General features: G+C 47.6%; 1 protein-coding gene across 2 annotated transcripts in view; it reads right to left on the reverse strand.

The window, feature by feature from the left end:
* COMMD5 (COMM domain containing 5) overlaps positions 1–14,183 on the reverse strand; it is a 375,299-nt gene that overhangs the window by 36,420 nt on the left and 324,696 nt on the right. For both annotated transcript variants that reach the window (XM_069612722.1, XM_069612721.1), the window contains one exon: positions 13,719–13,794. In XM_069612722.1, coding sequence (XP_069468823.1) covers positions 13,719–13,794 — 76 coding nt within the window. The remainder of the gene's footprint in view (positions 1–13,718; positions 13,795–14,183) is intronic.

Consider the following 14,183-nt stretch of genomic DNA (forward strand, 5'->3'; position numbering starts at 1 on the left):
AGTATGAAGACCCCACAGTGGTGGGTTGTGTGCTCTGAATAATGTCCTGAACTTAGTTTATTACAGAAAGAAATTATGAAGTTTATCACAATGATAAACGAAGGTCATGCGTACCCTCTGAACATGGCATTGGGTTTGAAGTTGCCTCAAGTTACAAACAGGGCTTTGATGGAATTTCTAGGCAGTGCAATTTCCTTAGCAGATTTAGACAATAGTAAACTTGTAAACTCTTATAGTAGATTTAAAGAGGAGGCATCGAGAGCGGCAGGGGCAACATATGCCCAAGCGCTGTCCTGTTTAAGACTATTAATAAAGCATGTATTGTTCTCTTGAAGCGTTCTTATAGTTTTTGTTTCTTAACAGTGTTGCCGGTTATTGGCACAGAGAGAGAACTATTAAAGAGGCTGATTACACCAAAAATGTCCACGGGCATACTGTCAGGCAGCAAATAGCTGGCAAGTAAAGGCGATAGTGAAGCTAACGTTAAGCTGCGCTTGTCTCTCTAGCAGATGGTGATCTTCATGGTTGTAAGAATTCTCTGCTGGATGTGAAGTGGGAGCTGAAATAAGGCCACCAAGGAATCAGACCACAAGTGAGCAGCCAAAAGGGGCCACATCATGGGATAGGATCTAATCAAGAATGCAACCTTTGCTATGAGTAGGGCTTAAGACTGATTGATGGAAGCAGATTGTAGTTGTCCAGAAATGGGAGCTGGCACTAAAAAAAATAAACCTCACTTGTGGAATGGGGTCCCAGTTTGGATGGATGACGGAGTACCAAAAGGTGGTTACTTAGTGAATCATGGCACAGAAGCTTTCCTCTCAAAATCTCTCAGTCTGTAATAGATCAACATGCAGATATCTGAATGACATTGTTCTAAAAATGAGATCAGGACGCAGTCATCGGACCACCAACATCAGTGGTATGACTGGTGGTAAGAAAAATAGCCTGCAGGTATGCCCAGCAATAAAACGGGATCTGAGTGATCTCTTAACCAGCTTTCTATAATGGCTATTAAATCCAAGTGGTGTTTAATGAAAAAAACTTGTACTCCCACAGCATGGCCGGTCACAGGTTGAGGATTAATCAAAGTGCAACTAATATTTGACTATTCCTGACCATTGAGCTGGTGTGTGTGGGGAGGGGGGGTGGGGGGGAGAGAGGAGAGGAGAGGAGAGGAGAGTGACTGTGCTTTACTTAGGCCTGGAATGCACCACATTGTATCTCAACAGGTTGTTCCATGAGCTACAGGGTTGGGGAAGGCCTGTGAGCAATGAGCGACAGAAGCAGGAAATGGTGATGTATCTACTGCGTGGGGTAGAAACGTGCCTCTTTCGTGCCCATCGCCAAATACATGGGCAATCAGTACTTTGCGCGGTGAAGGGAGTATCTGTAGAAGTGCTGATGCAGAACGGGGAAACGGGAGAGGAAGATGCAGAGGGGCAAAATATAACAGGGTATTTATTCATAGATGGTCTAACAATTGTAGGTGGAATCCCAGACAAATAACCAGTGGCAAATATGGTCAGGAGATACTAGAGAAATGCACAGCACACCGTAGCAGTAGTATAAAACGTAGCAAAAACAGAAAGGATGGCCGATACATAAAGAGGCAGAGTAATATACTCTATAACCATCATGAACAGGTACAAACAGGCTTCGTGGCTATGCAAGTCTTTTGCGTTCGAGCCCCTCCCAGCCCCTAGTGCGGCCATTAGGGTTGCCTCTCATGACATCACGTAGGACATAGCATAACCTGCACCGGCTGGAGAAAGCAGAAGATCTAGCTGCAATGCAGGAACAAGAGGTATGGCATGCTGGGTAAAGGGCGGAGGAAGACTAAATAAGGTAAGTGAAGTTCATTTACAAGGAAACGAGAGCTTAAGTTCCATTTAATACAAAATATTCAAAAAGACCATACAAGTATCTAAAAAGACAACTCATTTAATTGCTCAAACACAGTAAATTGGGAGCAAAGCAAAAAATAGCAGCCATACAACAAAGTCAAAGATCTTTAATTGCAGCCTCACAAAGCTCTATGCCCGAGTCCAATCGCTCGTTATTTTGATGACCCGAGTGTGTACGGTTTCAGTCTGCGTCAGTGGCAGAAGAATGAAGTGATGTTGGGAATGCATTGGCTCATATTACTAAACTGGCTGAGCATTAGCAGGTGGATCAGCACCACACTACTACCAATGTATGTGTGTGCAAATACACGCTACACAATCAAGTTAATTGGGCCCCTGCTAATCCTTACTAAGGCTAGATACTAGTAGTATGAACTGCAAAAGCAATATTGGCATGGTGGTGTGAGATCCAATTTTCAGGATTTTGGAAACACATGTGGCGCTGACACTGGCAAAGTGTGTGGAAGACCACAACTCATCACTTGAACAGTGAACCCAGGAATGCAAATACTACATATTGCCAACCCTTCACTACTTGTTCTCCACGGGTTCATAAGAGGAGAAACTTCACATTTGAGAGAGCAATCATGAATGAGAACATTAGTAATTTCATGAAGATACATAACAGGAACTAGCATAGATTTTCTGAGACTAGGTAATACCAAATTGTGCTCAAGGACAACACTGAAATATTGCATGCAATTTAGTGTTCATAAGGTACAAGTGCATGCAGTTAGGTCGAAGAGAACATATGGACACCTAACGCTACACCGCTGGGAGCATCATACAAGAAAGACCTTTCATGCCTCGAGGTGAGGACTCATTTAGCTTTGTAATAGTTGAGGGCTGAGACTAATTCTGTGGGCTCGGCCATCATTATATGCAGGTTCAAGTCTCTCAACGTCGAAAACAGTTACAAACGAAAAATCGGCGTCCATCAACAAAGGAGCTCGTATTTATTGGTTAAGGGCTAAGGACCCCTATTTGATCTTGAAATTGCTGAAGCTTCTCCAAAGCCAACAAAAGGAGTCTTGTTAAACTATGAATTACCTTTTGTTGTCTTTTATAGATTATAGCGCGATTGTACGCACTTAAAAGTTTTAAAAAATAAGACAACGGACTAACATCACTATCTTGTAAACATCCAAAGCTTTTGGGAACAAAATAAGGGGCATACCAAATCTTTAAAACACTCAGACCACTAGTAAGAGAATTGCACAATGTATGAAAAATAATACATTTGAAAAAAGCACTTTATGTTTATGAATTGAAATGATATATACCCTCCTTAGGAACCAATGAACTTGGGGAAACGTGTCGAGGAAAACGTTTAAATTCATTCTTAAAAAGAAAATAAAAATATCAGTTTGTCCATATCTGCGAATTGCAAGTATCTTATTAGGTGCGCAGTCTGTATGACTAAAACCATTGACTATTTTGTCATTGCATTGTGGGTTTTCATGCTACTGCCCCTCACCACCACACAATATTACCCCATCTCTCAAATGGGCCACCAGGCTTCAAATGGCCTGCAATAGGTACAGATAAATGTAAATTGGCCTTCCGCTCTTGTTCCCAAGGGCCATTGGGCAACCAGACATACAAGCTGTTGAATGCTGCTCCCTTTTCATTCAAGAGCAGCCTGTCTATTAATGTTTAACAACATTTATATTAAAACTCTCACATCACTAGCCCTCTTTTGTGTGTAACTTCTTTCAGGGAAAGGTGAATGCAATAGATCGCAATCAATTTGCTTCCACTTTCAATTTTAGGCGACCTGCATTTTCCACTCACACACTTAAGGGCTCCACATATCTGCCTATTTTGCTCCTTAAAATCAGGCAAATTCTCCAAAGAAAGAAAATAAGGAGTAACAGCTTTTGCCAAACCCTTTATGTCATCTGCACTGCCCAGGTGATGTGTTGAGTCCAGTGGCACATGCATCACACAAAGGACCTCTTTGTAGTGTTGATTGGAGCGAAGACTGCCATTAAGTAAAATGCTTCTCGTCATTTACGTGAGTTGCTAGCTACAAATAATGTTTTGATTATAAGAAAGAGGCCTATTTAAAAAAAATGAAAATATATATTTTTTACTTCCCTAAAAAGACTTGCTTCCAGAACAAGAACATGTTTTTACTCCCTAAAAGTCCTTTTAGTCCCACCTTACCTGAAAGGGCAATAAAATGATCTTACCTAAGGTTTCTAGCTGGATGCCCACAGACACACTGCAAATCTTAAAGAGCGTGAATGCATCGAACAGAAAATCAATATTTCCTCGTTTCCAGTTAGGGAGGTTTTTATACAGGCCTCTAGGGAGGGCTGCACAACCATCGAGTCCAATAGAGGAAGAAATCCAGCCAAAAGGAAAGCCATACCCCTCTAAAAGTGGCACATCCAGCAGAGCAGTCGGGATCTACTATAGGACGAAAGGAAGAACAGTAGGAAAGGTCAGTAGGGCCACAGTTAACCAAAGAAAGTATCCAACACTGGTGTACAGACAAATGTCATTAAAGTAAGACATTCAAAATATATTTTGGGTTAAAAGTAAGTACATTAGGTACACACAGTACAATATGGACTGTATGCATGTAAACACCAGCAAATTGCTAATATGTGAGGCCACAATCTTGTGACAGGTCCTATACATATAGTCTAAAGAAGGGGGGGCAAGTGGACTGAGAAACAATGAAACGAACTAGTTACTTTCTTACCTGGTAACGTTCTTTCGATGGGATGTTCCTCCGACGTATTCCGCATCTATGACAGGTAATCACTACAGCTGTGCTGCTTCGGAAAAATGTTCGGCGTCTGCGTCCTGCGTCGATGATGTCGATACGCTGTCCTCGAGGGCCTCCGTCGAGCCGACGTCACCGGATGTTGTAAGTAGGACGCAGGACGCCCGTAGCCTCAGTTGTAGTTTTTTCCCAGAACGTGTGGCACCAATCTTCTGCCAGTATGACTACAGAAAGCCTTGCGGAAACGTAAGCTGCAATCGCATAAGAAATTCTGTAGAGGGGCAGGCTGGGAGGGTGCAATGTGGAATACGTCGGAGGAACATCCCATCGAAAGAACGTTACCAGGTAAGAAAGTAACTTGTTCTTCGAGGGGATTGTGTCTTCCGACGTATTCCACATCTATGACAGACTCCCAAAGCAGTACCAACGTATGGAGGTGGGAAAAGAATTTAGAATTTTAGAATGCCCAATTAATTTGCAGAATAGAGGACCACCTTTCCAAAGGCCAAATCTTGCCCATGCATAGAATCCAGGGAGTAGTGTTTTACAAAAGTATGGACAGAGGCCCATGTGGCTGCTTCACAGATGTTACAAAAGGGAACACCCCTCTGCAGAGCAGTGGAGGCAGCCACATCGCTAGTAGATTGGGCCCGTAAACCTACCGGAGGGTCCTTACCCGCCAGACGGTAGCATTCAGAGATTGTCAGGATAATCCATCTGGACAAGGTCTGCTTAGTAACAGCTTGACCCAAACGCCTTCAAGCGTATCCTACAAAGAGCCGATCGTCCACTCTAACCCGGGACATGCGTGAGATGTAGAAACTTCAAGCTCTCCTAGGATCCAACCTATCGAGCCTCTCCTCTTCCTTACCAGGATGCGGAGGAGGATAGACGCCGGACGAATGACCTTCTAGCTCAAATGAAAGTCCGACACAACCTTCGGAAGAAAAGAAGGACGAACCCTAAGGACAACCCTGTCCTTATGGAACACTTTGAAAGGTGGCTTGGCGGATAGTGCCTGCAACTCACTCACTCTGCGAGCAGAAGTAACCGCAACCAAAAATACAGTTTTAAAGGTCAACAGTATCAAAGGACAAGAATGTAAGGGCTCAAACGGAGCTCCCATTAGGAATTTCAGAACTAAGTTCAAATCCCAACCGGGCACCAGGAAAGGTGACGGTGGGAACACATTAGTTAGCCCTTTCAGAAACTGAGAAATCAAAGGAATCTTAAAATAAGAACACTCCACAGATGAGCGCTTAAATAGGGACAGCGCCGCGAGATAACCCTTAATGGTACCCACTTGCAGGCCCTTATGGGCTAACGAAAGCAAAAAAGACCACAGGAATGACGCATGAAAAAGGATCCACATTCTTTACCCTGCACCAGTCACAGAACTTTCTCCAACGGCAACGGTATAGGGACTTTGTGGCAGGCCTTCTGGCCGAAAGCAACACCTCCATCACGTCTTCAGGGAGGTCCCAATCCTTGTACCTCAACCTTTCAGAAAACAAGCATGAAGGTTGAGAGACCTGACCTCTGGATGGAGAACCTGACCCCCCCCCTCCCGTGAGAGCAGATCGTCTCAGTAGGGAAGACGGCGTGGAGGGCAGATGGACAGGTCAAGAAGGTCCGGGTACCACGCTCTCCTGGCCCATGCCAGAGCAATGAGGATCATTCGGGAACCGAACCTCCGTAACCTCTGCAGCACTTGCCGAATGACGGGGAGTAGAGGAAACGCGTACAGCAGTGGGAAGGACCACTCCACTACGAACACGTCCCCTAAGGCTCCTCTTGGAGGCAATTCCCGCGAGCAGAATCTTTCGCACTTCTGGTTGACACTGGTGGCGAAGAAATCCACTTGTGGGGGCCCCCAAAGGGCGAAGATCTCCAGGAGAATCTCCTGAGCCAGCTCCCACTCATGAGACCGTGCTCTGCCTGCTCAGAGCATCCGCCACCTCGTTTTCGTCTCCGGCCAGATGAACTGCCGAGATCGAAATTTCCTGCTTAATGGCCCAGAACCAGAGCTGCATCGCCTCTCTGCACAGAGGGAGAGACCCTGCACCCCCCTTTTTGTTGAGGTAGTGCATGGCCACTGTATTGTCAGGACAGAATCAGGACATTCGTCGCCCGCACAGATGGCAGAAAAGCCTTCAGGTCTAGCCTGACGGCCCTCAGCTCCAACAGATTGATATGGAGTCTGGACTCCGACGGAGACCAACGACCGCTGGCTGTCAACTCGTTGGCATGAGCTCCCCATCCCGTGAGGGATGTGTCCGTCACGATCGTCACCTCCGGCCAGGGTAGCCAAAATGGAGCTCCCTTCATCAGATTGCCTTCGACGGCCCACCACAGAAGATCCTGGGCGACCGAGGGCGGCACCTGAATGGGATCCGACATCCTGCCGGAGGCTTGCGACCACTGCATCTTGAGAGCCCACTGAAGAAATCTCATCCGCAGCCTGGCCTCTGGCACCAGAAGAATGCAGGATGCCATGAGGCCGAGCAACCTCAAGAACTCAAAGGGAGACTCTGGGCACGTTGAAACTTGTCCACCATCTGCAGAATGTGATGAGCCCTCACCTGGGGAGGCGAACACTGCCCCAGAGATGTGTCTAGCACTGCTCCGATGTACTGGAGCCGCTGGGTAGATGTCAAGTGGGACTTCTTTAAGTTGAGGGAGAAGCCCAGCTTGTGAAGGGAGTGGCAGGTGACTGACAGATGATCCAGGACTTGCTCGGGAGAGCGCGCCCTGATCAACCAATCGTCCAGGTAGGGGTAGACGTGAATCCCCCCTTTCCTGAGATACGCTGCCACCACCACCATGAGCTTGGTGAAGACCCTTGGGCGGAGGTCAATCCTAACGGCAGGACCCGAAACTGAAAATGCGAGTCGCCAACCGCGAACCTCAGTTATTTCTTGTGCTTGGGATGAATCGGCACATGAAAGTAAGCATCCTCGAGTCGAGAGACACCAACCAGTCCTGAAGTTGAAGGGCTTGGAGGATGAGAGAGACTTGTTCCTCTCCGCTACAGGCACCAGTTCTATGGCGCGTTTCTCCAGCAGGGATTTGATCTCCTGCGCAAGGAGCGGATCCAGACTCTTCAAAGAGAGCTTCCCTGGTGGATTGTCGTGAGGCCTCTGCCGGAAATGAAGACAGTAGCCGTGGGCTATGATCACCAGAACCCACACATCTGAAGTAATGGCACGCCATTCTACAAGATGCTGCGCCAGCCTTCCCCCCACCGGTGAACCATGGGACATGGCCTCATGACTGAGCTGAAGCGGCTGCGACAGTGCCTCAGGGCAAAGAGGCAACTGCCCAAGTGGCTTTGGCACCTCGAGTACCTTGTTTTCCACCTCTGGTACTTCTACGTTGGCCCCTTTGACTTGCAGCTCCCCTCGATCTACCAAAGGTCGAGTAGTATCGAAAGGAACCTCCCCGCCATTACGGTCCCCTAGGACGAAAAGGCAGAGGTTGACAAACTGCAGCGCTCAACGACTTTGCTGCAACTTTGGAGGTCTGCAACCTCTCAAGGCTCTCGTAAGCCTTGCTGCCAAAAAGATGGTCACCATCAAAGGGCATGTTGAGAAGCTGGGACTGTACATCAGGAGCAAACCCAGACTTCCGCAACCACGCAAACCTGCGCATCACGGTGCTACGACGCCATGGACCAGCTGACACAGTCTGCCACGTCCAGACCCAACTTAACGGATTCACACATGGCATCCTTGCCATCCTGAATGAGGGCAAGAAAACCATACCGTTCCTCCCCTTCGGGAATATGTTGAGCCACCAAAGATACACAATTACACAGAGTGTGAGTGAATCTTGCCAAGGCACAAATGGAGTTGGCTGCCTTTAAAGCCATACTCCCAGATGAAAACACTTTCTTCGCCCAACCGTCGAAGCGCCTGTCGTCCCTATCAGGAGGGATGGTAGGGTACAAAACTCTCCAGAGTGGGGTGCAAAGACAAGTAGCCGGGGTCGCCACTGGCTGGACGGTATTGTTTTGGCAATGACTTCTTCACTGCCGGGAGACTCTACAGAGCAGTCCAAGCCACCGCCACCCTACTTTGTAAGGCCATATGAAATGGCAGCACTGGGTCAGTGGGTGGACCTTGGTCCAAGAGATCGGTCAGGCCATCCTGCAGAAAATCCACGGGCGGAGCAGACCACCCCAAATACTCTGACACCCTCAACATGAGATGCCTGTATGAAGATTCGGCGCGAGTACCAGGCTCAGGCCTGCCAAATTCAACCTCCGGGGAGGTCTGGCGTCATGCAAAGGTTGACGCAGGTCTTCCAACTGGCTATGACCAGACAACAGTTCATCAGGAACCCCCTGAGGAGCCAAACCTTCCACATCCGACCCTTCATCCACCTCAGAGATATATTCCAGAGGCTGGAACAAATCCCTGGATGAGGGCACAGAAAAAGGCTCAAACACAGGTTTCACCGACTTACTCAGGGCCTTCCTCGGTGTATCCACCGGTCTCCGGGGTACCTCCGATAAAGCCTCTTCAAAAGGCGTCGACGCAGAGCGAGGCGCCGACGGCTTCAACGGCTTTGAGTCCGGAGCCCCGAGCGTGTCCTTCGACGGCCTCAGTGCCAATGACTTCCTTGGAGGCGGAGCCTCGAGAGTCCCTCGACGGACATGGCGCCAATGGCGTTGACGTCTTCTTAGTAGACCTCACAGGCTCTGACGGTCTCGAAGGAGTCGAGGACCGGGACCTGGAGCCGGCATGGCTAGAGCGATCTACCTTGTCCGAGCAGGACCTCAACTGCTCCCGATGATCGTGCCGACCACCGAGCCCGAAGGCGTGCGAGCGGTGGCCCTAGCCCATTCCTTGCCGGCTTCTCTTGAAGGCACGGATGGAACGGAGCCCTGAGATTCAAAAATAGCCATCATCTCCTTACGAAATGCGTCCCATTCCGCAGGAGAGGAATGCTTGTTGGGACAAGCTACCCACCGTCTGGCGGAGTCCTCGGACGAAGACGGGGAAGGCGACCGGTGACGGCGCTTCCACGAGTGCCTAGAAGAGGCAGAGGAATGGTGGGAACCACTCCGGGACCGAGACCCCCCTGGATTTACGTCGACGCAGAGAGTCACCCCTCGAATCATCGGTTGAAAGCCCAGCGGATTTCGACTTTGGGGTTTGGAAACCCTACCTACAGATAGCTTCTTTCGTTCCCGCAAGGCCTTCGACGTCAAAGACTGGCAATCGTCACAGTCATCGGTGGCGTGGTCCTTGCCGAGGCACCAGAGGCAGACTTTGTGCGGTTCTGTAAGCGACATCTTGGAACCGCAGTCCTGACACTTCTTGAAGCCTGACTGTGGGTTAGAAGAAGATGAAGACATGATATTTCACAAGAAACCAATTATGAAGAACCGATCCAAAAGTAGAACAACCGAGGCGCGCCGAGATTCCGAAGCGAACACGTTCGCGGAAAAAACGGAACTGAGGCTACGGGCGTCATGCGTCCTACTTATAACATCCAGTGACGTCGGCTCGACGGAGGCCCTCGAGGACAGCGTATCGACGTCATCGACGCAGGACGCAGACACCGAAAAGTTTTCCGAAGCAGCACAGCTGTGGTGATTACCTGTCAGATGTGGAATACGTCGGAGGACACAATCCCCTCGAAATTGCATTTACCAGTCATATTGGAACATGGGTGATCCAAATGAGCACTCTACAGTACATCTTTACAACGAGAGGGAAGAGAAAAGGTGTTACACTATTAAACAAAAACCCCAAAGACAAAAGTAGTCCAGACTTACTGTACCAGTCACAAGGAGTCATTACACTGCTAGTAGTTATAGCAGAGATATAAATGTAGAAACCGGTGACACATAATGGCAAGGCAAGTCAATGGCAAGGGTGTAAATCAGGACTTCCAAAAGGCAGTTAAAAATCAGGAGCACCCGACAAGATCAATATAAATCAAATAGATGGTGCTTTTGACTCAGACAAATTACATTTTTAGGCAGCGACACATTAGCAGCCAGAAAGTAAACAGTAATAAGGCATTCCCTAGTACAAGAAAATGTAATGTAGAACTTTAAAAATGCAGAGAAAATCAGGAGCACCAGCTAAAATTCTAATCTTTGGACCTATACTAGGGAAATAGAGGGAACCCAGGAAAAAAGTCTCTGTCCGGGTCAGCACCTATTAGAGTCACTGAATGTAAGTGCTTGAAAGTCCCCCCAGGAATACAAGAAAAGGTCAGTGGATAGTCCTAAAATGGAAGGCCTGTGCCTAAGCAGACTAGGAGGAGCAGGAAGGACAAGGGAGGACACCCAGCAGTGTAAAACCAGGGCAAGATGTTAGCCCACGGTACTGGGCCGCTGATTTATTTAGCTGATCTAGTCGGTCTGCTGGAAGTTTTTTGTATAATTGTGTCTTTCAGATATTGGGGGGCGGCAATGTTGAGACATTTATGGGAGATAGCGACAAGTTTGAAGTAAATTCTGTCCTGAATTGATAGCCATTTGTAGCTCTGTCTTATTTCGGAAATGTGATCTTTCCTGGGAATGCTCAGGGCTGTTCACAAGGCGTTATTTTGTAGGATTTGAAGTTTATTACTTGCTTGCTCGCTCCTACATATAATGCATTGCAGTAATCGAGTTGGGACAGGATTAATGCTCGAGCTAGCGGGATGCGGCTGTTAGTAGACAGGTAAGCTTTATTTCCTCAGGCTCAAGGTGGAATCAATGTAGAAGCCTAGAGTTTTAGTTTCTTTGGCGGTTTTGATTGTGTTGCCATCTATGTTAAAGGTTGAGTATTTGGGATTTAGTTTGTTGAGATATGATGAGGCACCTAGGATGAGAATTCCAGTCTTCTCTTCATTCAAGCAAAGGCTGTGGGTGGCCATCCAAGCCTGAATGATTAGGTAGATTTTGTTTAATAGGGCGCTGTTCGTGTCATAGTTACCTGATAGATGTATTAGTATCTAGGTGTCATCTGCGTAGTTGGTGTAGATGACACCCAGGCGGTCCAAAATATCAAAAAGGTGCTTGGTAAAGACATTGTAAAGAGTGGGGGGAGGGGACGCAGGAGCCTTGTGGCACTGCCTTGGTGATGGCTATTGGGTTGGCAGAGTCAGTCGGGGAGAACACTCATTGTTCTGTTATTCAGGAAGGACTTGATCCAATTTGCAGCTCTTTGAGAGAAGTTGGCTGAGGATGTAAGGTGCTCGCAGAGTATATTATGGTCCACCAGATCGAATGCGGCAGAGTGGTCGAACAAGAGGAGTATTGCACATTGTCCGTTTTCTTTCATAAGATCAATTTGAGTTTTCAAATCAATTAAGGCTGTTTCAGTTCCGTGGAGAGGTCTGAAGCCAGATTGCCTGAGCCCTAGCACATTATTGGTCTCAAGGTAAGTCTGGATTTGAATGTAGGCTGCCTTGGCGATGATTTTCAGTAGAAACGGGACTGTGGTTATAGGTCTGTAGTTAGTAGGGATTGTGGGGTCGAGGGAAGCTTTTTTTTAGTAAAAGGAGTACCCAGGTGTCTGAGATTTGTAGGAACCTGGCACGATTTGAAGGATGAGTTCATTATCCTTGTGATAAAAGAGGCGAGATCTCTGGCCGCATCTTTTATAATTTGATCTGGACAGATGTCACCTAGGCAGCGAGAATGCTTCAGAGAGGTGATATGTTTTAAACAAAGTGCAGTAGATCTGAGGAAAGTGCAAGGCCCGGAGGCAAGTGCAGGAGACTGGCGAGGTGAGCTTGGGACCTGCGGTGCTCTGATGGTACACCAGGCAACCAGTCAGCAAAACAGAGCAGAAAGAGAGCAAGAGAGCAGAAAGAGGTGGTTAGCAGGGGAGAGGGAGAGAGAGACGGAGGAGGAGGCGAAGAGGTAAGTCTTGAGGGGTTTCTGGAACTTAAGGAGATCCAACTCAAGATGAAGAGGCAGGGAGGCTGTTCCAGAGGGAGGCACCTGCTTGGAGAAGCGGCTCACCTGGAGAGAGTTGGAGGAAGAGGAGCGGAGGGCTCGGCAAGGAGAGTATTTAGGAAGAAAGCATTGCAGATATAGTGGGCCCCAGCCCCAGAAAGCCTTGTGGACAATGCAAAAACTTAATCCATGCAGCCACGGGGAGCCAGTGAAGGGATTTCAGCGCCAGAGAGATGCGTTCCCTGGGCTTGAGGCCAAGGATAAGTCTTGCAGTTCTGTTCTTGATGAGTTGAAGAGGACAGAGAGTAGAAGAAGGAAGGTTGAGAAAGAGGCTGTTGCAGTAGTCCAGCCTAGAGAGGACCAGGGCTCTGGAGTTGTTGAGCCTCTGGGGCGAAAGTGAGAAAAGGTAGAATATCTGAGAAGGTGACGTTGGTAGTGGGACTTTTTAGAGATGTCCTAATTGTGAGACGATAAGGAGTGGAGTCGAAGATGAACCCCAGATTGTTTGCCTCGTTGGTAGGCTAGAGGTGTAGGGCCAATGGAGGCTGGCCAGAAAGAAAGAGGAAAGGCGGGAGCAGGAGTCCCGATGAGGACAATCTCTGTCTTGCTGGCATAGAGGCAGAGGTCGTTTGCAGCATAACACGACTGAATAGCAGACAGGCAGTCGGGTATGAGTGAGAAAGAGGCTGAGGGTAGCCCGAAGGAGAGCTGCGTGTCATCCGCGTAACACTGAAAGTAGGAGATGAAAGTGGCAATCCTACAGGGCAGGGGGTGGGGGGTGGGAGGGCTTTTTGCCCAAGAGTGACATACTCGCCCTTGGGCAAAAGAAAGGACCTCTGGCCTTGGAGACTTAAGGGCCACCAAAGACCATATACGTTTTATGGGAGCCTAAAAAGGGTTAAAAGAAACCCCAAAAAAGGTATTCTGGCCCAAAACACAGATTCATTGACCTTGCAATTGCCTTTTGACAAACCGTGAAATAATTAATATACAATCAGAATGAATACAATAGAATGTTTACGCCTACTTGTATTCAATGAGTTTTTGTTCAATCCAAAAGTTGCTACATTATAAGTTTCCCCCGTTCCCTCACAAAGTTGCAAACAAAAGGCAGGATATGGTTTTGAGGTCCTTTTGCTATTCTATTGCTCCAGAAACCATGACCTACCTCAAAGCGACACGAGGTCCCATCCGAAAGCTTTAGCTGCATTAAAATGGAAGGCTGTAAAGCACGGGCCAAGGAGCTGAAATAAAGCATAGTTTTTATTTAGAGTGGGAAATCTCTTGCACGACATTTTAAAACTAACCCCAAATATTATGTTTTATTAAAATGGAATGCACATGAAAATGTGACCATATGTTGCCATACAGTTTAGTTTGATTTTTTTTAAAAACGTATGTGCTATATGAAGAGTATGCAAAGGTGTAGGGACTCTGGGTATTGGAGACAGTAAAAGCAAGTATCAAAATTACCAGATTACTCACCGTAGTGACCACCTTACTCCTAGTCCATAGTCCCCCTTCCTCCATACTTGTGGGACATCTCTCCGTCCTGTGGGACGGGACCGGAGTAAAATCCAAATTTTTCCCAAAATGTGTCCTTCTCTTTCCTGCGCGGGGCGCGTCACTCCGC

Source organism: Ambystoma mexicanum, chromosome 5p (assembly GCF_040938575.1).
Source record: "Ambystoma mexicanum isolate Mex_15411 chromosome 5p, UKY_AmexF1_1, whole genome shotgun sequence".
In the NCBI taxonomy this organism is placed as follows: domain Eukaryota; kingdom Metazoa; phylum Chordata; class Amphibia; order Caudata; family Ambystomatidae; genus Ambystoma; species Ambystoma mexicanum.